Raw genomic sequence first — 25,737 nt, forward strand, 5'->3', positions numbered from 1 at the left:
TTTACATAAATAAATAAATAATAAATTTTGTAAAGAATTTATGAAATTTTTTTTAAAGAATACATACAAAATTAATAACATTTTTATAATATAGGAGAACGATGATTATAAAAGTTAAAAAAAAATAGTTTATCAATGCTCTACAGAATCATTATTGCTAAACCATATAAAAGACACGTAGAAGTGAAGGAGAAGAGAAAGGAAAAAGGGGAAAGGAATGCACAATTATCACACACAAGAGACGAGAGTTAAAATTGAAAACATAGGGGGGCCAGGACAGTAATTTTTCCGTGGAGTTAACCTCTCCCTCACCAACTTGAAAAAAAAAAAAAATCTGGAGGGCCATATACGCCCCTACAAGACCAACTAAGATAACAACTTGTCAGCTTTATTCAAATATATTTTTTCATTAGCTTAACGAGTGAAGTACTGTTTTATTTTAAGTGTGGGAAAAAAAAGTGGATTTGACGGACATGTGTGAATATGAAAGGGTCTTTCTCTTAAACATGTTCTTATTATTAATATTGATATTGATTGATCAGTTCAGAATATGGCCTCCAGTAATTTTCATTTGAATGCTTTAGAGAGTAGTTATTCCCAATACCAACTTAATTACCAAGTCATATGTATCCATACGTTTTTCTTCGACTTTCTCCCGATGATTAACCGTCATCAGATGCATCAACTGCTTGAGAAGACAATATATAACTTGTCAAACAAGAAGATAGACAAATTCATACTCAATGTACTGTAGACAAACGTACGTACGTATTACGTAATTCTTCATTCACCGGATAAACTAAGTCGTGCGATTATAGTATGATTACTTAGACCTTGTTTATAAAAAAATATTACAATATCAACCGTTTCTTATGTGAAGTTTGACAATGTATCGTGTGATCTCGAGGGAAGGAAGAGAACGAGAGATAAGAAAAGTTCCAAGTTCTATAACTTTAAGTAGCCTTTGAAGAATAATTATTCATTAAATAAACTATAAATTAATTACTGTTGCTTGAAAACGTGTGAGTCTTCATGTGCGTTTTATTTTCAGTTCGCCAAAAATTTATTTGGTGAAAATCAATTTAATGAAAGTCAGTTGTTGTAACAAAATTTGTGTTTGGATATATTTTTTCAAAAGTCAGTTTAATACATTAAAAGTTGTTTGGTTTGTGATGGTAAAATGTACTTTTGAATGTACAATTACCAAAAAGGATATTGATTTATAATAAATTATAATTTTTATTATACAAATGTAATATATTCAAAATATTTAAAAAATGTAATAAAGATTATAAATAACATAAATTTTGATCTATAATACTAAAAATTTGATCTCTAATTATTTGTATTTTTAATTTATAATTTTAAAAGATGTAATAAAGATTTGTAATTTTTATTATACATTAATGCTAAAAATTAACATGATTAATTACTCAATTTATAATACTAAAAAAATTGATACCTAATTATTATTATTAAAATAATAATTATATTTTTAATGAATTAATTATTTTTTAAATAAAAAATAAAAGATTAAACTTAGAATAGTATGGTCAAATAACATCCTACTTTTTAAATCTACTTTTCAAAAGTTTTAAATAGTTACATTTCAAAAATTCACTTTCAGCTACTGTTTGAATGTACTTTCAAGATGTGCTTTCCTACAAAATATTTTACCCAAACAACTTTCAACTTTTTAAAAGTGAAATTTTGCTTTCTGAACGTAAAATAGAGGAAAAGCAAACGAACCCTTCACCTGCTTTGTGTATCAGGTAATAAAAGAATTAGACACCAAATAAACGCTTCGTCTAACCATTGTTTTGCATGCAACAATCTCATCCCTCGAGCGCAAATACACACTCACACAATTCTCAAATCAATACTTGTTTTTTTTTTGCAAGGTAAAGAAAATACGAAAGCTGCTCACCTAGCCCTTCTCGCCCTTCTGGCTCTGGCATCTTCTGGTGCCTTTGCTTACGATCCAAGCCCTCTTCAAGATTTCTCTGTCGTTATTAACGACACCAAGACCACTGGTGGTGGTGGTGTGTGTCTGTTTTTTTTCTACCTTTAACTATCCTCACTCTAGCCCGCACATCTAATTTTAATCTGAATTTGCAGGCATGCTAATGACTCACGGGTTTTATTTTCTTTACTTGTTTGCAGTGTTAATTTGTGAATGGAAAATTCTGCAAGGACCCCAAACTTGCCAATGCTAAGGATTTCTTCTTCTCTGGACTCAAGCAAGGAGACACGCCAGGTCGACTTGGTTCAAGTGCCACTGTTGTTGACGCTACTAAGATTTTGGGACTCAATATTATGGGCATAGCCTTGGCTCTCTTGGACTTTGCTCCTAAGGGTTTAAACCCTCCTCACACTCATCCTCGAGCCACTGAGATTCGCATAGTCCTGGCGGGAACTCTTCATGTTGGTTTTGTGACATCCAACCCTGAAAATCGTCTCTTTACCAAACTACTCAACAAAGGAGATGTGTTTATGTTCCCAATTGGTCTCATCCACTTCCAACTCAAAGTGAAATGCGGTTGCATTTCTGGTCTTAGCAGTCAAAGTCCAGGACTTATCACCATTGCCGACGTCTTTGGATCTAATCCTCCTATATCTGCTGAAATTCTTTCCAAGGCATTTCAAGTGGACGAGAAGATAATCAACAATATTCAAAAGCAGTTCTAAACAGTTACTCGTATATAGCTATTGAACTTTGGAATAATATTATGGATTTGAGTTTGTATTAATTAGTTTGTTACCAAGATAGGCTGACACGTTATGATTATCATGAGAATAAAAAGTTCAGGATTAATTTTATGTATTTTAATTCATTCTATTATATTGTTATCTGTGGAGGCTTGGAATAAGAATACTTTGTTATTTTATCTTTGTGTTATTTTTTTTATGTTATGGAACATCCAGAGTATATTACTAATGTAACATCTTTCCAATCCAATTTTAATTGGACGTGAGAGGAAGTTTACAGGTGCCCTTCGAAGAGGAGAAGCATCTTGACAGCTCTAACATGCACACTTTAATGTTTAAAAACCAGGACTAGGAAAAAAAAAATGGTTTAGTTCAACCATTTAGTTCGGGTTGACCCTCTTTGAACAAGGCAAGTTTTAAAGATCAAAAAATAACTGAAACCCGAAATGGGTTTTTGTGGGTCGGGTGTGTCTTTGAAAGGGTAGAATTGGTATTTGAAAAATTGAAAACCCTTCTTTATTTTGCGTGGTCGCATACTCCTTTATATGTTCTCCCTCTTAACCTCAGGTTTCACTCTCACCATCCCAACAACACATTAATCAGCCTCAGCGACTCAGACTCAATTATCATTCGGTGTCGATCAGCCTTTATTCCGTTCCACCCTTCTTCATTCTTCATCTTCTTCAACAATGGCAGACTAGCAGACTGGGAGTGGGGACTCGAGCTCGAGCTCATCTTCGTCTTCTTCACTCTTCACTAAGCTCAACAGTGATTAGCAATTTACATTCTTCACTCTTTTGTCACCTTTGTCTTCTTCACCCTTCAGAATAGTAGAGGCGATCGACCGTTGAGCCTTCACCCTTCTCATCTTCATCTTATTCTCCACTTCTAGATTAGATTCTTTGCCATGCTTTCTTCTTCTTCTTCTTCTTCTTTGCTATTTGAAAAATTATTAAATCCGATTGTGAGGCCAGCTGATTGATCTTGTGATCTTTGGTTCTAAATGCTGCCAAAATTAGCTCCAATTTATTTTTAATATATATTCTGATAGCTTTTATGGATTAAAGGGATATTTAATTGTGTTTAAAAAGGGCGATACTACATTATCACGACTTTCCAGTGTAGAAAGAAAATTTCTACCACACAATTTGCTTTAATAATGTAGTGTTGCAACTAAAACATATTATGAAATTATGGTGTTGTTGTATTAATAACATGATATATTGTGATTTTTTGTCAATCAAATTAATATTTTGTTTTTTATATATATAATTATATACATACAAATATTATTTTTTATTCAATTATTTGGGTTACCTATTTGACTGATTGAATCATGAGAGTTATGAATCACTAATATTTTTTGTTCATCATCCAGTTCACAATTTAAAACATTATATATAATTTATTTTCATTGGAGAAAAACCGTTTGAAAATAAATAGGTGGAACCGTTGGGATGACTCATTGCCACGTCATTTTAATGATGTTTATAACATTTCTTATCATTTCAATTTTTTAATTAAAATTTATTTTTAACTAAATATTATGTCAAAATATTTGACAAGTGTTATATAGATAACTTAAAAATAATTAATTTCAATCTTAATATTATTTTTTATTTAAATGATAATAATGATATTTATAAAATAAACTTTTTTCATATTTTTAAAAGTATTCGTTTGGGTTGGGCTAAACTCAACCGAACATTAAAGCGTGGGGTTGGCCCAGCTACACACCAGGGTAAACCAAGGGACCTTGCCCATGTACTGAATTTTGTCCAACCGAGGCTCTTAAAATTATTATAATTAAAGTAAAATACAATCACCTTACTTCTATTTTGTTAAACTACATAGACCTTCATTCTATTTTTTAAGATCTACACTTTAATTTAATTTTTAATATTTTTAGAAATATTTCGTTAAGAAATTTATTTTTTTTATTATAATTATGTCAATAATTTTGAATTATGATATTGCCTATATGACTTAATTTGTCTTCTCTGTCTCCCAATTTTCAAAAAATCTCTAAATAATTAAATATGTTGATATCTGAATAAATAATTTAAAATTTTTGTGTTAAAATTAATGAAATTTAAGGAAAAATAGACATAAATTATATTGAGCAATTTATTATATTAAATTCTTATTTCATATTTTTATTGTATGTTTATATACTTTTTTATCTAGTTTATATATTTATTTTCTTATAAAATTACTAAATAAATACATTTACATAATTAAAATATAAATAAAAAATTTAAAATTATATACATTATTTGTTTGGTTAGTTTGAATTATTTTTAAAGAATATTTACATTTAAAAAAAGAATATTTTGATCTAACCAATATGATTTAATGATTAAGCAATGGTTTTGTGGATGAAAATAAAATTTTAAAAATAAAAAATATTTATATTTTTTTATGGTTTATTTTAAAAGAGGTTGGTATAAATTTGAAAAATAAATAAATAAATATTTATAATTAAGATAAAATACAGACAAGGTCAGAGTATTTTGATTTTATAATAATAATTATTATTATTATTATTCTTATTATTTTTCGCTGTGGACCAAGTGATGAACAGGTATAAGCTTCTAGCTTAGTTTTCATTTTGTCTCCCTGGGGCGTGCACCTGAGACGGCTTTAGCTCCCAAAATTGGAGGATGAACCTCGAGTTTCTGTCGCTTCCATCCCGCACAATCACAAGGTACTTATTACCTTGTTCCTTCAAATCCACAGTTGGATGATCGCCTTCGTTTTCCATCTCAAATTTTCGCTATAAACACTTTGACCTTCTTGTTTTTCTCGTTGGCGATGCATCATCTCATTGCCATTTCTCTTCATCCTGTTAAAGGTTTGCTCCTATTGAAACCGGAAGAACTGCTGGATGGGCACCGTTCAAAACCCCAAATTCGCTCATTTGTTCGTCAAAGACTCGAAGTATGGGCAGACTTTTGTGTTTTAGCGCTCAAAACAGAGACTTTAGAGAAATCTCTGGAAGGGTTGGTGATGGGGACGGAGTGATTATTGTGGATCACGGGTCGCGTCGTAAAGAATCCAATTTAATGCTTAGTAAGTTAAACTCAAATATTACGATCTCTGAGTTTGTGTTGTGCACTGTCACTGTTATTCTACCACTGACATTTAAAATTCTGTTTTAATTTTACGTAATGTGAAATTGGTTGTTATGTATTCTTTAAAACGATTTAATTTGATGCCTAAATCTCGTCATAATTTGAATGTCAGATGAATTTGTGGAGATGTTTAAACATAAAACTGGATACGAGATTGTGGAGCCTGCTCATATGGTAGTTTTCTGATTTATTACTGTTGTTATAATTATGTTAATCTGAAAAAAAAAAAAACAAGAAAAAGAAACAAGGCGAGTGTTGCTTTAATTTCAGCTTGAGCTCTGGGAATCTCTTCTTCATATTGGGGATAACTTATTTTATCAAGAGTAGGTTACCGTTGCTATATGCAATAACCTTAGAAAATTCTTAGTGTACTGAGAAACATGGTACCTTTCGCATTTTATGAAGAACTTGTAACCGTGAAACTTATCTTGATCATTCTAATACATGATCAGGAATTGGCAGAACCATCAATAGCAGGTGCCTTCAAGTCTTGCATTCAGCAAGGTGCACGCCGTATTATTGTTAGTCCTTTTTTCCTCTTTCCTGGTAGGCATTGGCATCAGGTTGGTCTGCGTTAACCCTGTCCTACTTTTATTGAGTCATGAAAGTAATGAAATTAATATACTTTGCCCTATTTTACAGGATATTCCTTCCTTAACAGCAGAAGCAGCGAAGGATCACCCAGGTGTGTCATATATTATAACAGCGCCCCTTGGACTTCATCAGTTACTCGTGGTAAGAATTCTCTGATTTTTTTTTGCCCATCTGTTTTCTTTTGGAGATAAGAAAAATTAAAATAACTAACCTGAGAGAAACACTCTTAGATAGATGTAACCACCAACTTCTATTGGACTTAAAATTCTTAATGTTACATGTCAAGGTAAATTTGTATGCATTGTTTGTGAACGCAATATGACCGGTTCTTTCTATTTCTAGTTAGTAATAACCTCTTCAGAACCCGTTGGGAGTGATATTGGGTAGTTGAAAGGCTCTCTCTTTGCCGGTTTTCATCATTGGGTTACTTGAATTAAGATCCCTAGTGTGTTAGACTGCAGCAGCTTGGTCCTTGAAGGGGTTGGTTCAACTGTTGGAAGAGTCTGGCTTTGTTGAACCATCTTGAGAGAATTTCTAAGAACTTCGATTTCAAAGTGCAGAGGGCATATCACTTAAAAACGGATCTATGTTGCGTTATGTCTGCAATTTTAAACTTTGATGATCGTTTGCTGCAGGATGTTGTAGATGATAGGATCAAGCATTGCTTAAGGCATGTAGCTGGAGATGCAGATGAGTGTTCAATTTGTGCTGGGACTGGCAAATGCAGGCTATATTGATTCATAAAACTTGCTTGTATGGGATGCTCTTGATGTGAAGGCAGATGAATCTGAGTCGATGGAATCTATGAATTGAGACATAAATTGCACAGAGCAATTGCAACTTTCTGTAGCCTTGATTTTGAGGGAGGTTGTGTTCGTGATGATATATTCTTCTATCATAATCTGCTGCTGGAGTTGAAGTTTAATGGGTCCAGCCTTGCTGATGTCATGGATTTTTAGTAAAATTAATGGATTGAATATCATAATTTACTTTGGCGTGTGAAATTGATGGTTTATGACTGCTCTAGTCTAGTCTCCTTATTTGCACATCCATGCTTTTGTAATGGTGCTGGAATTCTGTAATAAGAATTGAGATTGTGTAATAACCAACACCTCCACCAGATTTCTTTATATGTTATACACATTCATTTTTGGTTGTTCATAATTTTTTACATTTCTCTCATGAGACTGCATAATTCATCTCTATGGATCAGGGGTGCTAAATGTTTCTGTCACCCACTTCCATAGTTTAAATAAACCTCCCATTTTTATCTCCAAACTTGCTTGGGCTCGAGCCTGGGCTTCTGCTGGGCTTTCTTCAACAGTTGTTTCACCTGCATTGAGGCAACACCAATCTTTATCTTTTATTTAAAAAAAAAAAAAAGACACCAATCTTTATCAACGTATAAATCAATGCCACATGCAAAAAGTTTCATCACAGATGCAATGAGGGAAGATTGTGTACCTGAGCTTTGACTGTATCCAGCTGCTGCCTTTCTCTCTAGTTGTTTATTGAAAGCCTTAGCTGCGCTGAAGACATTTGCAGGCCTTTCCCAACCTCCTCCAAATACACCATACCCTTTCTTTGGTTGAGGCTGTATCAAGAACTCTAGCACTGCCAACTCTTCTGTCTCCACCCAGTGGATGCAGTTCACTGGGCATGACTCCACCGATACCTAAAATTTGTTGTTACTGTAGACTCTTAATGTGCGTGTATATATAGAAAACAGTAGTATATATAATTGTTGAATAGTGCGACTCACCTTCCTTGGACTTAGAGCAACATGGAGGTCTCATATTTAGTTTCGTATTTTGCAGACTTAGGTTATGTGGCCTTTTATTTATAAATCGAGTGTGCTAAAAAATTGTTCAAAATCATACCAAATATGCAGGAGAAGTTCATTTTTTTGAGAGTTGGTATACCTCAATATTTTGGTCATCATCTCCATATTGGACCTTTACTCGCGCAGATCCAAGAGCCTCATCCATAATGAATGTATTGCTTGCAAAGTGCGCACACTCTCCGCATCCTGGCAACAAACAGTTAAACTTTTTTGTGACTGATGGAAATTGATGGTCAGCTACCCTCCAATGTATAGAAGCTCTATAAATATATCAGCGGTGCATGGAACTTTGAAAAGCTATTCATTACAGTGATGATTGATGACCTATGCATGCATTCTCATCAACAAATAAAGCTTGTGGCCTCAAGGGTCCTTTCCATGTGCTGTAACCTGATGCAGAGTTCTTTTCCCCAAATCTAAGTCTCATCTGACCGATCGATTCATCATACTTCCTTCTTTCATCCTCTGACATCAACACTTGATAAGCCTTATTCAGCAACAGCGTATTGTCACGGGCTGAGAGTCTGGCGCAGCACATGGCGCCCGTGCGGCGTCCTGGAGGACCCTATAATCCTCAGGACAAGCCTTACCACGTACGGATCACACTGGTTTCGCCCTGCCATGGGCTCATCAGGGAGGCGGCACTAGCCCCCGACCAGTTGTGCACACAGTCCGAAGACTGAGGCAGAACACCCCCAATGCTAATGTCGCCCCCTTTACCCATATTGTGCGAGGCTAACCAGCGGACCGTTCATTATCTTGGTCTTTACACGGTCACGGAAATATCATCCGTGACATTCTCCCACACCCAATCTAGCACGCCCTCGTGCTAGGGGAGAACGACTCCGCCCAAGGATCGTACGTACAGTACTGCCACAAACACATCAGCTTACTTGCTGAGTGGCCACCCGAGTCCTGCACTCTTCGGACCCACTCGCACCCGCGAGCCAACAGGAGTGGAGTCGACAACGGCCAACCATCCCGCCCGAGTCCCCACTTTGGACCCACCTGCTCGGAGGCCTTTCTGGAGCGGTGCCGAGGCCGACCAGTCCCAACGTGGGACCCCACGCGCACACGACAGTAAAGTACGTCCTGCTCTGATACCACTCTGTCACGGGCTGAGAGTCTGGCGCAGCACACGGCACCCGTGCGGCGTCCTGGAGGACCCCATAATCCTCAGGACAAGCCTTACCACGTACGGATCACACTGGTTTCGCCCTGCCATGGGCTCATCAGGGAGGCGGCACTAGCCCCCGACCAGTTGTGCACACAGTCCGAAGACTGAGGCAGAACACCCCCAATGCTAATGTCGCCCCCTTTACCCATATTGTGCGAGGCTAACCAGCGGACCGTTCATTATCTTGGTCTTTACACGGTCACGGAAATATCATCCGTGACAGTATGCTCATGACCCTGAAAATTGAACTTAGTCCAAGTTCAATCTGCTTCTCATGAATCAAGTAACAAATTAAGTAGAAAATTATTGGAGATGCAAGGGACGGACCTGCTGGCCAGCGATATCTGGATGATATTTCTTTTGCAGCTTCCGATAGGCTTCTTTGATCTCCCGGGCATTTGACTCAGCAGAAATTCCCAGCAACTCGTAGTAATTCTGTTGAGCCCGTGACTTTTCCCATGCCCTTCTATTACAACATCTGATTACAGTCCCGTTCTGCCTCCATCTTCAAAAGGATTTCAAGTTAAAAAAAAACAAGATCAAGTAGAGGCTAAGACGTCATAGATTTTGAACATGTAAGTAACTAGTAGCATTTTTAAGTAACTAGTTCAAAAATCAATTCTCTACAGGGAGTCGTTGATCTTCTACTTCCTCACGAACCAGAGAGCTGTTAGCTGCTAAGAAACATGTTAAAAAAGAGTACCTTGACATGGAGCCATGGAAATTCAGATAGCCATGAACTTGAGAAAAAGGCTTTGAACAAGACAGGAAGCAGCAACTCGAGACTACCCCAACTGACATTACTCTTTTTTCTCGTCAATTATCGGGGATGAATTCTGAAGGATATCCTTTGAAGAAAATATCTCCCATTAGATAGAAAATAACTAAAAGCGTAAATGAATATAAAAGCGCTTGCAAAATATCTTGAAGATATTTACAGTCCCGTTCTTATTGCTTCTGGTGATTTGATGCGTTTTTAAATGAATAGTGGATTATAGTTAATAGTTAAATAGAGATAAATTTATATTTGACAACCGTTGTAATGTCTGGTTGTTATAATATTTTAATATAAATAATTGTAATTTAGAATTTGAGTTCTATTTATTTTATTTTTTTTAAGCGAAAACTAAAATGCATTAATATTCAAACAAGAAGGGTCTATTCAAATAGACTAAAGAGAGAGTCAAAAAAATCATTCATCATCTACCTTTAGCCTTGTGAAAGTGAGTTTTCCTAACTAATCTATGAGAAATGCTAGCGATGTTCTTATATACAAAATTAATGGTAACAAACCAGTTCCGGTTTAAAATACTAATAGCATGAGAAATGATATCTGGTAAAGGATGATCATCACTACAGCCTCTAGCGATCTATTTATTTTATTTTGGATCACTTTGTTGGCGATGATCAAATGATTAAACGGCGTCCCTGTGTCGGGTCGTTAGATGGACCGAGGAGTCGAGGACAAGCGCAAGAAAACCATCAAGCGCGTTTTGATATTTGAGCTACAAATCGACTCGTGACTCCGGGAGCAGGGCCCGGTTCGCTGCGGGGCAAATAACAGTATTGTGAGCGAACTTTGGGAGTGAGGGGCTCAAGGGGGCGATGATTGTACTGCGCCGAGGCATGGCCTACTGTACCAAATTTCTTCATCCAATCAAGCACTCTATTACTGTAATCTCGTCTCACAGCTCATCATTTTCTCATCTGAAGCGGTCCAGTAGGTTCTTCTTTCTAACTTGTATTTCGCTAATTTCGTTTCTTTTACTTCTGGTCGTTTCTTTATTGACTTTTTTGTTTTGGCGCTTCTTTCGTTTCAGATTATGGCAAATTCGATTTCATAAAAACATTTCTGAAAACCATAGAGCCCTCAGTATGCGGACGTTCTTCCATATTCAAATCCGATGTACATATAGCTAGAAAGTATCTAAGAAATATCTATTTTTGTGGTGAGTAATCATGTTTCGTTATTTTGCTTGATTTTATTTTTTTCAATTTAAAATTTCCGCCTTGTTTTTCTTGCTTCCATCATCAGTTGCTGTATGAACTTGGTTGTTTATGGTTCTACATTTCGTTTTTGAAGCTTCCAAAGTCTTCTGTTGAGAATTCAATGGGTTAAACTTCAACTCCTATTCATCCCATTGTAAATTGAATGTCAACTTTACATGATTTGCGTTAGTTTTCCCTCTTTGCCTGTATACAAGCTGCAAGCACTAAAAAGCTCTGATTACGATGGAAGATGAGGAGACAATAGTGGGGAGTGACAATGTACCATACAAAAGTTTTAACTTTTAAGAGCTATTCCATTGACGAGGGGCGTTGGAGGAAAATATAAAATTATCTGAACTTATTTAATTATTGATGATTTAACCGAGGAATACTTTTGGTTTTTTTTTTTTTTTTTTGGGGGGGGGGGCGTAGACGTAGGAAGATCTGAATGTTACTATTGATGTATAGTGGGATCGTCGAACCATGGCCCGAAGAGCTTCTATCCATCAGTGGGAGATGCTGTTTCTTTATTAGCTTTTTAAATATGCTTTCAGTCGTCAGTAGTTATCTATACCATGAGGCAGTTTCTGCTTCTAGCCGACACGTACTAATATAATGTCATTCACAAGTAAATATGCGAAGCTTCCTTTCTCCCCAAAAGGATTGTTTGATGGATCAACCTGTCATAATTAACCTTTTTTACTTATTATCTACTCGTTTTGGTCACATTTATAAGTCACATTCTAGAAGATTCATTTGATATCATTTATAAGTTATGGTGCAACTTTTTAGATTATATTTGAAAGATATTTCCAAAATTACCCTTCATGAGAGAGAAAAAGTAACAGGCATTACTTTTTGGATTTGTTATATAGTGGCATATTTGGAATTCTATAAACTTTTATTCCTTATACTTTTTTTGCATTGGTATTAATGAGGTTGGTAAAAATGACTTATAAAGAGGATTAGAGGAGTACATATCATGGTTCCAAGTTTGGCTGGAAATCAACATTCTTTCATTTGAAGCAATACTAGAATGAAACTTAGTATTCTTGGAATTTAAATGTGCATATAGATTTTGCTAATCATTATCCTTTTTTTGTCACTTGGGGTTTTGGTAAATGTTTCAGGAAATAAGTTCAGCAGTGGAATCATTTTAGGCACGTCAATTGCATATGGGTCAGTTATGGCTTATGCTATGGATGGTGAGATAGATATCTGATTGTTGCTATGACTACTTTTTTATCTTATTATTATTAGTAGCTCTCTCCTTTCCCATCTCTTGTTTGAAGTTTACCCTTAATAACTTTCAGTACCTTTTTTCCTGATGAGTAGCTCAAGATGCTCTAGTTGATGAACCCTATGAAGACTCGCTGGACCTTTCAGAGGAGGAAGAACATCGGCACCATCTGTGGATGCTTGCTAGGAGATTTTGGCTTCCTGTCTTTCTCTTTCTTACTGTGTTGACAAACTTGGATGATCCGATCTTGCTACTACTCATTAAAGTTACTTTATTCCTCCTTAGCACAAAGCCCAATCCTTACTCTGTCTATGTTTTCATTGATGAGGTCTGAAAGCATTCTTCTAAGTTCTAATTGCCTCATTAACTTCTTCAGAAACTCTTACTGTATAATTTACTTTGATCTCTTATTTGGCCTTTCACTTCAAAGTCATTATACTGGGCTAGGTTTCCTTCATTATAGTGCATTGGGTCACTCTTGAATTTCGTTTGTTATTTGCCAAGATGTTTTAGAAAATTTATCTCTACTCATTCTTAACCTAGATTTTTCTTGTCTTCTGAATAGGTTTTGTTTTGAACAGTGCTTATATGGTATTGCTTGATTATATATTTTTTGACAAATTGTTCTTATTGCAGCTTTGAACTCCGCCTATGTTTATAGCCGGTCCCAAGCCCGGGTAAAGGAGGAGGGTTGTGTTAGGCCATCAACAGCCAATGTAAAAATTTGTTGAATCTATCATGAACATGGACAATAGACGTTATAATGTTAATGCTAGGTCGTTGCCCGTAAGTAACGCGCTGCATGGCTCGAGTACAGTGATAAGTGAGTTAGAGCCGCTGCATCGGCGCCCGGATGTAGTGTTAAATGAGCAAGGGCTACCGCGTCATTCTGGACGCACGCGGCTAAAGAAGTTAGTCCATAAGAGCAAAATTAGATTTGGTACTTGGAATGTTGGGACATTAAATTGTAAATCTGTAGAGGTTGTAGGGGTTATGATTCAAAGGAAAATCAATATCATTTGCTTGCAAGAAACAAAATGGCGTGGAGAAGAAGCTAAGGATATTCAAGGTTTCAAACTTTGGTATACAGGAAAAGTAAGTGCACGCAATGGAGTAGGCATCATTATAGATAAGGAGTGGAAGAAGAACGTTGTAGCAGTTAGCAGAATTGGAGATAGAATTATTTCTTTAAAAATGATAATTGGACGTGAGACTGTTAATATTGTTAGCGCTTATGCGCCGCAAGTCGGGACAGAAGCCAGTCTTAAGGAATTATTTTGGGAGGATCTAGAGGGGTTGATTCGACACATACCACAGAGTGAAAAGATTTTTATTGGAGGAGACTTTAATGGGCATGTCGGGAGGGAAGCTGGTCAGTATGCGAGGGTGCATGGTGGTTTTGGTTTTGGAGAGCTAAACAATGAAGGACAAACTCTTCTTGATTTCTCATTGGCGTATGATTTTAAGATTGCCAACACTTGTTTCAAGAAGAGAGATGAGCATCTCATCACTTACAAAAGTGGAGCCTCAAGGTCGCAGATTGATTTTCTTTTGGTTAGGAACACAGATAGAAAACTTTGTAAAAATTGTAAGGTGATACCCGGAGATGCTGTAACGACACAACATAGGGTCCTAGTCCTTGATGTGTGTATTATGAGTAAAATCCAAAAACGTCGACAAGTAGTAACACCAAGGATTAGGTGGTGGCAATTAAAAGGTGAGAAGCAAGATATTTTCAAGCGAAATCTTTTGGATAAAGGAATTTGGGATTCTCAGGGAAGTGCTAACATATATGGGAGGATATGGCTAAAAAGATACGGGAGGTTGCAAAAGTAGTTTTGGGAGAATCGAAAGGTTCTGGTCCGAGAGATAAGGAGTCTTGGTGGTGGAATAATAGTGTACAGGACAAAATCAAGTATAAGAAGAACTGTTTTAAAGCCATACATTTGTGTAACAATGAGGAAAATTGGGAGAGGTACCGTATGGCTAAGAAGGAAACTAAGAGAGCTGTGGGTGAAGCTCGTTCTAAAGCTTTTGAAGAATTTTATAAGAACCTTGAGACGAAGGAAGGAGAGCAAAATATTTATAAGATTGCCAAGAGTAGGGAAAGAAAATCAAGAGATCTAGAACAGGTAAGGTGTATTAAGGATGAAGAGGGAAGAATTTTAGTTACAGATGATGAAATTAAAAATAGATGGGAGACTTATTTTTCTAAACTTTTCAATGATGGAGAGGATTCATCTAGTAACTTGGAGGATTTAGTAACTGGTGAAGGAGAACAAAATTTGTCATTCTATCGAAAAATACGTGATAAGGAGGTAAAGGAAGCTCTTAAGAAAATGGCAAATGGTAGAGCCAACGGACCTGATTGTATATCTATGAAGCGTGGAAATGTTTAGGTGAAGAAGGGGTGAGATGGTTAACTAAGTTATTTAATGTGATTTTACGGTCCAAGAAAATGCCTGATGAGTGGAGGAGAAGTACATTAATTCCTATTTATAAAAATAAAGGAGATATTCAGAATTGTACTAACTATAGAGGGATTAAACTCATGAGCCACACAATGAAATTGTGGGAGAAAGTAATTGAGCACAGGTTGAGATTGGAGACAAGTATTTCTGAGAATCAATTTGGTTTTATGCCAGGTAGATCAACTACAGAGGCGATTTATCTACTAAGGGGATTAATGGAAAAGTATCGTTGTAAAGATAAAGATCTACACATGGTTTTTATTGATTTGGAAAAAGCTTATGACCGTATACCAAGAGAAGTGCTTTGGAAAGCGTTGGAAAAAAAGGGAGTACGGATTGCTTATATTAAAGCCATACAAGATATGTATGAGGGGGTAAAAACTAGTATAAGAACGCCTAGTGGTCAAACAAAGGATTTTCCTATAAAGATTGGACTACATCAGGGATCATCTCTGAGTCCTTATTTGTTTAACTTGATTTTAAATGTTTTGACGGAACATATTCAAGAGGAAATCCCGAAATGTATGCTCTTCGCGGATGATATAGTTCTTATAGCAGAGACAAGAGAAGAGGTTAATTGCAAACTTGAGTTATGGAGGAGGACATTGGAGTCGAAAGGTTTTCGTCTGAGTAGAAGTAAGACGGAATATTTATATTGTAAATTTGGTAAAGGACTATTCGAAAATAATTTGGAAGTGAAATTGGGAGATCAAATTATACCTCAAGTGGAAAAGTTTAGATATTTGGGAGCCATTATTCAAAATGATGGCGAAATCAGTGGAGATATTTCACATAGAATTCAAGCTGGGTGGTTTAATTGGAGAAAAGCTAAAGGAGTTATTTGTGACCGTAAGGTGCCTAATAAACTTAAAGGAAAGTTTTATCGTACTGCTATCAGACCGGCAATGTTATATAGTAGTGAATGCTGGGCTCTAACGGGACAGCAAGAGCATAAAGTTGGAGTAGCAGAGATGAGAATGTTACGATGGATGTGCGGACATACACGTAAAGATAAAATTCGAAATGAGCACATACGCGAAAAAGTGAGGGTGGCACCTATTGAGGAAAAAATGGTAGAAAATCGGTTGAGATGGTTTGGGCATGTACAAAGAAGACCAAGGGAGGCACCAGTGAGAAGAGTGGAACATATAACTTTGAGTCCGATTAAGAGAGGTAGAGGAAGGCCTAAGAGAACACTCTTGGAAGTTGTTGAACGTGATCTCTTAATTAATAATATTTCTAAAAGCTTAATAAATGATAGAGCACAATGGCGTCTTGCAATCCATGTAGCCGACCCCACCTAGTGGGATAAAGGCTTGTTGTTGTTGTTGTTCTTATTGCAGCTTTGCCAACAATGCATGCGTCAAGAACCTTCATTGCATAAATCAAAGGTGGGTAGCCATACCATATCTTATGTATTCAAACATTTTTATTTGTAACATGTTATTGTAATTTGGATGAAAACCTAAGTGAACATGGGGAATCCGCCCTCAAAAAACCAGTTTGCTGAGAATGTGACTGGCTGGATTGTGACCACCCCAGGGTGCAGCCACCTATGATGTCAACTCTTCAGAGTTAGTGTTATGATGGAGTCTTACATGAAGCGACCACAAGTAATTTTTCTGGTACTTTACCAATTGATGGAGACCTAAACAAGAATGGGGATCTCACTCTCAAAAATTAGTCTGTAAGGGAGAGAACCTCCGCCACTTAAGTACTACTGGAATGAATTGTAGCTAACTTCTTTGAGACTCCATGAAATTAACAATCTCTGTTCTATCACATCTGAAATAACTTTTAGCATTTCATTATATTTTTCTTTTAGAAACCAGGGCCGTTTTTGTCCTGAGACTTATGAATAGAAATTATGGGATATTTTATATAGACAGCTTATCCTAACTATAGCTTTCCATATGGAATAGTAGTATTAATTGTGCTTATTATGTGTCTTCTGTCTTGTATTGCTCTAACCACTCATGCCCACTTATGCATTTGTTGATCTCCTTAGAGTAGCTAATATCTATCGATGTGGCAATAGGCTATGTGTAGTTTGCTAAAGCCAATTTGCCAATTTATCCATCTGTGATGCATAATCATCGGACAAATTACCAATTTCCTACTTGTTATGTTTATATATTTACTGTTGCATGATTTCTGGAAATATTTCCCGCTTTAATTTTTGTGTTGTCATAAAATATAACCCTATGTCATTAACCTGTATATTCATATAATTGGTTTCATTAATAAATCGCCACATTTTGAACGTGTATCGTTTATACCGAATATCAAAGTAAAATATTAGGATAACTTAAATCATACAATCTCCTTCCTTTTTCCTTCCCCCTCCCCCCATTCCTTTGAATTTCACTCATCTCAAAGTATATTAACAATCTGTTTGTTAGGTGAGTATATTGCCTTAAATTTGATGTCTGCTGATTCTTTACTCTGTAGTCATTATATGCCAGCAAAGTTGAAGTTCAGGACTGTAAGCTTCTCTGTCTGGCCAATATTGAAGTGAGGAATCAGAGTTTCACTTTGGTTGGAGTTCTGGGTAACTGGTGGACCTTGCCACATATAATGCCTCATGAGGCATTTTCTTTAATTAGAGATAGACTTGGAAGCATGTTAGTGAAAGCAACTTAACAAGGTAACCAGCTAAGTTAAATTTATTGATCCTTTTACTTAATATTGATGAGCTTGTTATTTTGGGTTCTGGATTGTGAAAATGACCTACTGAACTTGTTTCCTTGAAAGGGTCATCTAACCCCCCTTCCCGTGTGATCAATTGATCTGAAAAATCACCATTTTTCCATACAGCTTGCATTTCGTTTTAATCTGACTGCCTAATATTTTTCTAATATTTAGCAATCCCTCATTTTGTGTTAAAAACAGGGATTTGTTTTGAATCTTTTGGACAATCATTAAACTGAGACTGAAGTTTGCTTGGGTTGGAATTTATGGTGGTTAATGGGAATTTGCACTTACCGTGGAGTGGATAAGGCTGAATGAGCATAGTTTTTCTTAAGATGCACTGATGCATATATCTGAAGACCATTATCTAATGGCTAATGAGTGAGGTTGTGTGCAGTAGCGAAGATTCATCCTTTACATTAATCATGCAGTTATTCCCAGAAGTATCTGTTTCTTTGGCTTTTGGTAGATTTAACCGACTTGGGAGGCTTTTTAACTGTTGACCGCTTAGCTTTCTCTTAGCTTTCTCCCTCAAGTTATCAAATACTGATCTGAGTGAAAGAAAAAATAAATAAATAAAATCTGAGAATAATTTCACGGTTGTAATCATCCTTTTGAAAATAAAAATTTATTCGGTAATTGGCAATCTGAATTAGCATTCAGTCATGTAAAAGAAACAACTAAAATTTGCAGTGTCTTCGGTTGGCATGCTTCTGAACATCCCTTTACCTGTCTGGTCAGCAAATGTTTGCCGGTGACCTTTTTGACCCTTTTGTAATTTGTCTCTAATTTTTCAGTACATATTTGTTAAATGTCTGCAACTTATGCCACGAGTGGAGTGAATCCTTTGAATATTTTTAGGAAAAATCCCTTTGCCAAACTTGTATCATAATATTACGCAGTCTGTCCAATAAAATACTTCATTATCACTGTACAAATGGATGTTTTTTCTGTGGATTTTAATGGGTTCTACCACTAGAAATGTAAAACTGATTGCACGTTCATCTTGAGCTTTATGCAGAATGCGTCTGTGGACATGAGCACCAGGAACCCATTGGATCATTCTAATGTAGCAGGCGATCATTTTCTTCAGGGGAATCGGCATCTGATGAAGGGCCACAGAACATGCCTCCCCATTGAGGGAAATACAGCAAGGTCACTGGAAGAGTGCACAGTACCATCATAATGCCCATCAGAGATATGCTTGTTTGCCTTGAGAATTGGGCCCCTGAAAACAACAGCGTTTGAGTCACCACGGCCCCAACAGTCCCTCCGCTCCCCGTCATCCCTGAAATTACTCCAAGCGATCTGCACAATGTGATGCATAAAAATTCAGAGAGAGAGAGAGAGAGAGAGAATTTGCAAAACTGAGGAGCCGTGGGTATCTTTTCTTTTTGTTTTATATCGTCATTAGGAAATTGTGTTCCTACCATTTAAGATTGAAAGTCTCGAACTCATTTGAAGGGTTTCGAAATTAACACATTCAATTTGAATTAGAAAGGAACTGAAAGCTTATATTATTTACCAACAAATACGAGCCGTGTTTTACTTTCCTTCTTGCTCTGACGTGGGTTTGTCTCGAAGCTCAATGGAATAATGAGATAGTGAGCTAACCTCTTGGAAACGAAGGGGACGACACCGAATATGAGGCCAGAAGCTGCTTGGACAAACACGGAGAAAGCACACATGACGAGGATAGAGCTGCAGAGAGAGTTGAGGCGTCCAAGTAACACACAGAGAACTCCAGCCACTGTTTGGACCACCCACAAACCCCACAATCTCCCTCTCATGCCAAACCTCCTTCCCATCCCATCAGAAATCACTCCTCCCAGAGGCCGCGAGAACAAATTCGCCATCCCAAAACTTGCCGCTATACTCCCCGCAACTTCAATATTCACGTCAAACCTGTCATAAAAGTATTGTGCTATTATGTTGTCTGTAGTTAGTTCCACCCCGAAAGAGAACCCATAAAGCAGGCCCAAAATCCACCCTCTGTAATTGGTCAAGCCCTCCAATACAATCTTCAATGCGTTCTCTCTTTCACCCTTCTGGGTCTGGCTGGTACGCACGTATTTCCCCGAAGGCAGGTCTTGCCCGAAAGCCAGGACCAGTATCCCTGTGGTTGCTTGGAAAATTGCAGGAACAACAAACGCAAGCCTCCAAGCAATGGAAGACGGGACGTTGAAGTGCATGATGAGAGAGTAGATCAGAGGCATAACAAGTTGGGTCACACCCGAGCCCACGTTGGCCCACCCGGCTGCAACACCATTAGCCAGGCCTACTATGGAGGGGGAGAACATGGAGCTCATCCAGAACTGGCTGGACACGAAGTTGGCCAGAGAGAAGCCGACGAGGAAGCGAATGATGATGAAGGATTGGGGTGTGCACACGAAAGCGGTTGCGAGGATGACAGGTGCTGTTAGGAGGGAGAGAGTGCCGGAGGCTATGCGGGGGCCGACGAGGTCGCAGATGGGGCCCATGAGGAGGCGGGAGAAGATGGAGCCGACGAAGGAGGCGACGCCGGCGTTGCCAATGTCAGTGGGGGTGAGGTGGAGGTCGTGGAGGATAACGGGAAGGAGGGGAGGGATGGAGAAGGTGGAGAAGAAGCAAGAGAAGAGGTTGAGCCATGCAAGATGGAAGGCGCGCATGTGAGGTGGGGCGAGCGAAAGTGGGCGGAACACGGTGGCTCTCTCTTGGACGTCGACGGGGAGGAGGAAGGAAGGCTTAGAGGAGAAGTGAGATTGCATGGTGGTGGACTGACTGGACTGGAGGTGACAGTCGTGGAAATGGTGAAGAAATTTGAGTGGCAATAAGGCAGAGAAAAAGCAAAGGTACGTTGGACGTAATTTGAGGCGTCTGGAACTTTTGATTCGCTGCGTCAGGTGGTAACTGGTACAGGTTCTACATAAATAATGGAATCTTAATCCATGTAATATGCTGCTATCACACTAAGGGCAAGGGGCCGCTGCAATGAAAAGAAGCGTGGCAAGTTATACAGGGAGAAGGACAGTTAGGTTTTAGAACATTAAGTTGATGGTTGTTGGGTTTTTGACAAAATTTAAAAAAAAATAAATTAAAAATATCGATATAAATAATCATAAATTCAAGTGTTTGAATTGCAAATATGCATTTAAGTATCAAATGTAATTTTTAAATTATAACATGAATTTTTACATTTGAATTAATATTTACAATTTATTTTTTAAAAAAATTATTAAAAATCTAACTGTCGTTAATTCAAACTTTTAAAATTTTACTATTATTCTCCCAATTATATATATCCAGCATTTATCATTTAAAAGTTACATGTGATAATTTTTTTAAAAAAATAGATATTATGTTTTATAAAAATCATGCTAAACAAAATTTTCTTCCAGTAATAATTTAAAATCAATTTTTTTTATTATTTATAAGTATTATCTTATAGGAAACAATCATATTTGAGGCAAGATTGTGCATTAAATGTGGATACCTCTCTAATAAGAATTTAAATCTTAGTCTATCATGTTATCAGAGACTAACTCTTTTACTAGACCTAATTTTATTGGTAATAGTTCAAAATTGATTTAATGATACATTATTATACGGTTAATGAGTATTATAAATTTTAAATTATTGTGTAAATAACATTCTAAACTCTAAACTTTTAAAATATGTAAAAAAAATTCTTAACTTTTAAATTTTAAGCACCGAAAACTCCATCATTAAGTTGGAGAAAGTGACTGTCATTTTTAAGGGTCAAATGAGTGTCACATTAGCATGTGCTTGGACTTCACAGCTATAAAAGTAATGGTTATTTTTTTAACTTAACGGCAGTGTTTTAGACATTTAGAATTTAGAAGTTGAAAAAAGTTTTTATATATTTTTATAAGTTCGGAATATAGGATATTATTTATGCAATAATTTAAAATTTAGGATGCTAATTAACCCTACATTATAACCATGTAAAAAGTTGGTTAACTCTATTTTACAATAAATAAATTAGAATAGAAGCTGCTCATTATGCATGACGCGCATGTACAGGTACGTAGAAAAAATTCTGTTCTAATTAACTAAATAATTAGGAGTGTTCAATTTATATCCATCCCGATTGACCAGATATTATCTCGATCATAGTGGAACGGGTTTCTTCTCAACTCGAAAATAATCAAGACAAGATTTTGAGGGAAGGGAATGGAAAGAAATTCGGGACGGGACGGGACATGAGATTATTATAAAGACGTCTTGTCCAGTCCAGAATATTATATATATTATTTTTATTTTAAAAATATATATTAAATATATTAATTATATTAATATAATTTATAATTATATTAATTATAGGAATTATAATTTCAATACTTGTAATTCTTATATAAAACTAAAATTTTTTATATTGATAATTTTAATGACATAGAGTAAACAGGTTGATATCTTTCTTTCTAATATATTAATTATATTAATACAATTTATTCTTATATCTATATATTTAATAAGTTTTATTTATATCGTACTTCTTGTTTTATTTTTAAAAGAGTCATTAGTTTAGTATATATCAACTAAAGTAAAAAAAATAATGATTTGATATTATGATTGGTTTGCATATTGTTGTTGCTCTTACAGTCTAGAGATCACTTGTAATTGTTATTATAATGTATAGTTGTGACTAATATAATTCAATAATTGGTTTTAAATTATTGTGATTTATATACTTATATTGTTTTGATTTTAAACTTAATAAATTATATATTTTAAAATTTTAATGAATATTATTATTTAAATCTTTCTTTAACATTATTCAATTTATTGGGACAGCGAGACGTCCCAATCTTATTCCGGTCCGATCTTAATTCTTAATGAAATGAAATAACTTTTAGAATAGGACGGGACGGAATAAAAATTTAATCTTAATTTTTTTTCAAAATGGGTCATAAGATAAGGTTGTTTCAATTTCATCCTATTCTTTGAACACCCTTACATATAATGAATCACATATATGACGTCAAATTTCCGTGTGTGTGGGTGGAGTTACGTGGACGAAGCCTTTCTTTTGTTTTAGTTTATCCTTATACAAGATTCAGTGTGAAAAGCATAAATCTTCGAAGCATCATCAGGACAAATGACAAGTGGGTGTAAACGAAGCAGGGAGGGAGTGAGAGAATGGGAAGAATAATAAAATTTTTAATTATTTAAATTTATTTTAGTTTTCACTTTGATCTTTCAAATTTAATTTTTATCAAGTTAAATTTGACTCAATTATTTATTTTGTCTTCATTATTTGAAAAGAAAGTAATATTGTTCAAATCTACTGAGATACATAAACGAATATTGATAATAATTATGTAAATTAATTAAAAAAATTTAATTATTTACATAGGAAATAATAAATTTAAAATTTTAAAAAACATAAAAACAAAATAAAATGTAGTGTGAGGGAATGGATTAATAAAAATTAAACTGATCAAATTACAACACAGTTTACACTTTAATAATTTAAGAGTCAATACCTGTTTTAAAACTTAAAAGATTAGCCAGATGATTTTAAAAAATATAATAATTAAATTGATAAAAATTAAATTTAAAAATTCAAATTGATGAAAATTTTATTATCCAAAAAATGGAAATTATTGAAAAGAAACAAAGGAAAATTATTGAGAAGTTTCACACAGATAATTCAATAATCTTAACCTTAAAGTCTCATGAAATGTATAAATTATTATCAAATTTTAAATCCTATACAATTATAACTTGACAAAAAAAAAATGACAACTTGATAGTAAACCAATACTCAAGTTGTCATTTTCTTTTGTTAACTTGTTATTTTCTTTTACTAAATTGTAATTTATATATTTTATGGGATCTCTTCATAATTAAAATATTTAGAGGAAACTTGATAGGTATTTTTCCAAGAATGAAGCTAGTTTGGAGACGAAAAGACGTCCTCCTACCATATATACGTACATTTGTTTTCTTCCTCCAAAATCTAAAAATTTACCTCCACAAATCTCTTGATATCCTAAAATTGAAGAAGGGGTTGGGCCCCTAATAAAAATACAAAGAAAGTCAATGTTTCACATTAATTTCTTTGCCGCTAAGATAAACGGAGCATTGTGATTAGTCTAAACGATCGACGAGTAAAAATTGAGCGAGCTGTACCCAGTGATTGAGATTTCAAAGGTGGCTTCCAATATTTCACATTAATTATTAAAATACTTCAATTTTCCATTATTCCAGAGAATAAATTTTCTAAATTCAAAGACAACGATATGACTTGTCGTCATTTAATATGCTTTGGTTGGTGATGTTGATTTCCCAATTCTTGTGGAATTCACGGTGACGATTGGTTGTTCATATCAACCTTTGGCGAGCAAAGTAAGGTAGGCTTAGCTTAATCCGCAAGCTCTCCCAATCCTACTGGTACTACCCATGTTCAATTTCTACTTCAAGCTACCAGGTAAATGAAGATATATATTAATAATTTATTTAAGAGACAATGACAATTAAAGACCTGCTAAGAATATTAATCTCAATTATGGATCGTAAATTTTGAAATTTCAGTTAAGGACCATGGTCCTTAATTGTGATTAAAAAAATATAATTTGTGTAGTGGGATTTATTATTATCACTTGGAATTCACTAACCCAACTTGAGAAAAATTTGTAATGTATATTGTGAAAATATGAAACCCCACTTGAAAATTGAATGTTTAATAAAAAGCGTCACTTGAGAATTCATTAACTCAACTTGAAAAATTTCTAACATATATTGTGAAAACATGAAACTTTACTTGAGAATCGATTGTTTAATAAAAAATACTAATTTGGATAAGTCACTTTTTATTAATGATTCTCAAGTGGGTTTCATTTTTTTACAATATACGTTAGAAATTTTTTCAAGGCTAATTAGTGAATTCCTAAGTAGTGCTTTTTGTTAAACATTTCATTTTCAAGTGGGGTTTCATGTTTTCACAATATACGTTAGTAATTTTTTCAAGTTGGATTAGTGAATTCTCAAGTCGCGTTAGTAAATCCTACCTTACAAATTACATTTTTTTTATCACAATTAAGGATCATGGTCCTTAACTCTGATTTCAAAATTTCACGGTCTATAATTAAAATTAATATTCTTAATAGATCCTTAATTATCATTCTCCCTTTATTTAATTACTTTCCCCTGAGTCCTTCAAACGTTGAATTGAATTGGATTGGATGTACTTGTAGAGATAAACTTTTTAAGATTCGAGATCTTGTTTCCAAAAATGAAACTAGTTTACATGATTCATATTCATGTAAATTTACCCAGAAAATTCATAGATATTCAGATACACAAGCAATAATAATCTAAAATTGTTTGTCTCAATGCTTGAATTGGAGAAGCACTTGATGATCAAATTCTTTACGGCCACACTTTAAAAAATAAAATAAAATAAAAATTTGCCTGATAACATCATTTGAGTTACTCCACAAATTCACTCTAAAACGCCAGGAATATTGTGTCTCTAGTCTAAATTATAAGCAAAAACATATTCATTCGTTTTATTTCATCATTTTTGGGAGATTAATTTAGACCATTCATTCTGAGATATATTGTACTAATACTTTTTAGCTAATTTGTCCATTATAGTGATTCGTTAGAGAACTGAAAAACTTATTTTTTATGTTAATTATAAATAAAAACTACCCAGTTTTAAAATGTAATTAATTAATAAATGTTTTCAATTGTATTCCTTGTTCAAAATTATTGATAGAGAGAAGCATTTTATATTGTTTTAATAATTCAAGGTTTGAATTTAAAAAAAGTATTCATATTTAAAATTGTCTCCAATAAAAGATTTGCTGATTATATATTGAGGATTAGAAGTCTATAAAATAAGCAAAATAATAGAGAGAGGGGAGAGAGAATTTACCCAA

General features: G+C 35.0%; 5 protein-coding genes and 1 pseudogene across 7 annotated transcripts; 3 read left to right on the forward strand and 3 right to left on the reverse strand.

Moving 5' to 3' along the window:
- Nucleotides 1–550: 550 nt before the first annotated feature.
- Nucleotides 551–2,688, forward strand: LOC129302588 (putative germin-like protein 2-1; annotated as a pseudogene).
- Nucleotides 2,689–5,283: 2,595 nt separating this feature from the next.
- On the forward strand, nt 5,284–7,608 carry LOC129307296 (sirohydrochlorin ferrochelatase, chloroplastic-like). Its single transcript, XM_054948222.1, has 6 exons — nt 5,284–5,416; nt 5,564–5,781; nt 5,956–6,017; nt 6,296–6,406; nt 6,486–6,578; nt 7,073–7,608. Exons 1-6 carry the CDS (start codon nt 5,373–5,375, stop codon nt 7,172–7,174), a joined length of 630 nt encoding a protein of 209 aa, XP_054804197.1. The 5' UTR covers nt 5,284–5,372; the 3' UTR covers nt 7,175–7,608.
- Nucleotides 7,560–8,786, reverse strand: LOC129307306 (chaperone protein dnaJ C76, chloroplastic-like). Its single transcript, XM_054948231.1, has 4 exons — nt 8,671–8,786; nt 8,360–8,466; nt 7,902–8,112; nt 7,560–7,770 (listed from the first exon to the last, which is right to left on the reverse strand). The coding sequence occupies exons 1-4, from the start codon at nt 8,750–8,752 to the stop codon at nt 7,640–7,642; spliced, it is 531 nt and encodes a 176-aa protein (XP_054804206.1). The 5' UTR covers nt 8,753–8,786; the 3' UTR covers nt 7,560–7,639.
- A 3-nt stretch (nt 8,787–8,789) lies between these two features.
- On the reverse strand, nt 8,790–10,335 carry LOC129302599 (chaperone protein dnaJ C76, chloroplastic-like). The gene is made up of 4 exons (XM_054941522.1): nt 10,161–10,335; nt 9,785–9,962; nt 9,661–9,693; nt 8,790–8,804 (listed from the first exon to the last, which is right to left on the reverse strand). Exons 1-4 carry the CDS (start codon nt 10,256–10,258, stop codon nt 8,790–8,792), a joined length of 324 nt encoding a protein of 107 aa, XP_054797497.1. The 5' UTR covers nt 10,259–10,335.
- Nucleotides 10,336–10,686: 351 nt separating this feature from the next.
- LOC129313374 (uncharacterized) lies at nt 10,687–19,941 on the forward strand. 3 transcript variants are annotated; one of them, XR_008593903.1, is made up of 8 exons: nt 10,688–11,177; nt 11,278–11,406; nt 12,577–12,651; nt 12,782–13,014; nt 16,501–16,548; nt 17,609–17,804; nt 18,050–18,234; nt 18,870–19,941. XR_008593903.1 is itself a non-coding variant. In XM_054956409.1 (7 exons), exons 1-6 carry the CDS (start codon nt 11,063–11,065, stop codon nt 17,798–17,800), a joined length of 792 nt encoding a protein of 263 aa, XP_054812384.1. In that variant the 5' UTR covers nt 10,690–11,062; the 3' UTR covers nt 17,801–17,804; nt 18,870–19,941. The 3 variants fall into 3 exon arrangements, 2 of the variants coding, with proteins under 2 accessions (XP_054812397.1, XP_054812384.1); XM_054956409.1 differs by lacking the exon at nt 18,050–18,234 and having other exon boundaries at nt 10,690–11,177; XM_054956422.1 differs by lacking the exons at nt 18,050–18,234; nt 18,870–19,941 and having other exon boundaries at nt 10,687–11,177; nt 16,660–17,751.
- On the reverse strand, nt 18,458–20,736 carry LOC129313369 (high affinity nitrate transporter 2.7). The gene is made up of 2 exons (XM_054956398.1): nt 19,463–20,736; nt 18,458–19,156 (listed from the first exon to the last, which is right to left on the reverse strand). Exons 1-2 carry the CDS (start codon nt 20,593–20,595, stop codon nt 18,913–18,915), a joined length of 1,377 nt encoding a protein of 458 aa, XP_054812373.1. The 5' UTR covers nt 20,596–20,736; the 3' UTR covers nt 18,458–18,912.
- Between the last annotated feature and the right edge of the window lie 5,001 nt (nt 20,737–25,737).

This window comes from Prosopis cineraria, unplaced genomic scaffold (genome assembly GCF_029017545.1).
Source record: "Prosopis cineraria cultivar Desert tree isolate PC_DT_omini unplaced genomic scaffold, ASM2901754v1 PC1, whole genome shotgun sequence".
NCBI classification, from domain to species: Eukaryota; Viridiplantae; Streptophyta; class Magnoliopsida; order Fabales; family Fabaceae; genus Prosopis; species Prosopis cineraria.

Bases quoted from the DNA above. Each gene is read 5' to 3' on its own strand.
- LOC129313374 (XM_054956409.1), top strand. From the start codon at position 11,063: ATGATTGTACTGCGCCGAGGCATGGCCTACTGTACCAAATTTCTTCAT. The intron at 11,407-12,576 runs GTGAGTAATCAT...TAAATGTTTCAG, and splicing joins AAGAAATATCTATTTTTGTG to GAAATAAGTTCAGCAGTGGA. The intron at 13,015-16,500 runs GTCTGAAAGCAT...TTCTTATTGCAG, and splicing joins TCTATGTTTTCATTGATGAG to CTTTGCCAACAATGCATGCG.
- LOC129307306 (XM_054948231.1), bottom strand. From the start codon at position 8,752: ATGTCAGAGGATGAAAGAAGGAAGTATGATGAATCGATCGGTCAGATG. The intron at 8,467-8,670 runs GTTACAGCACAT...GTTTGTTGCCAG, and splicing joins GGAAAAGAACTCTGCATCAG to GATGCGGAGAGTGTGCGCAC. The intron at 7,771-7,901 runs GTACACAATCTT...GCCTCAATGCAG, and splicing joins TGGATACAGTCAAAGCTCAG to GTGAAACAACTGTTGAAGAA.
- LOC129302599 (XM_054941522.1), bottom strand. From the start codon at position 10,258: ATGTCAGTTGGGGTAGTCTCGAGTTGCTGCTTCCTGTCTTGTTCAAAG. The intron at 9,963-10,160 runs GTACTCTTTTTT...ATCCTTTTGAAG, and splicing joins TTCCATGGCTCCATGTCAAG to ATGGAGGCAGAACGGGACTG. The intron at 9,694-9,784 runs GTCCGTCCCTTG...TTCAATTTTCAG, and splicing joins CAGATATCGCTGGCCAGCAG to GGTCATGAGCATACTGTCAC.
- LOC129313369 (XM_054956398.1), bottom strand. From the start codon at position 20,595: ATGCAATCTCACTTCTCCTCTAAGCCTTCCTTCCTCCTCCCCGTCGAC. The intron at 19,157-19,462 runs GTTAGCTCACTA...CACATTGTGCAG, and splicing joins GTCCCCTTCGTTTCCAAGAG to ATCGCTTGGAGTAATTTCAG.
- LOC129307296 (XM_054948222.1), top strand. From the start codon at position 5,373: ATGAACCTCGAGTTTCTGTCGCTTCCATCCCGCACAATCACAAG. The intron at 5,782-5,955 runs GTAAGTTAAACT...TTTGAATGTCAG, and splicing joins AGAATCCAATTTAATGCTTA to ATGAATTTGTGGAGATGTTT. The intron at 6,018-6,295 runs GTAGTTTTCTGA...ATACATGATCAG, and splicing joins TTGTGGAGCCTGCTCATATG to GAATTGGCAGAACCATCAAT.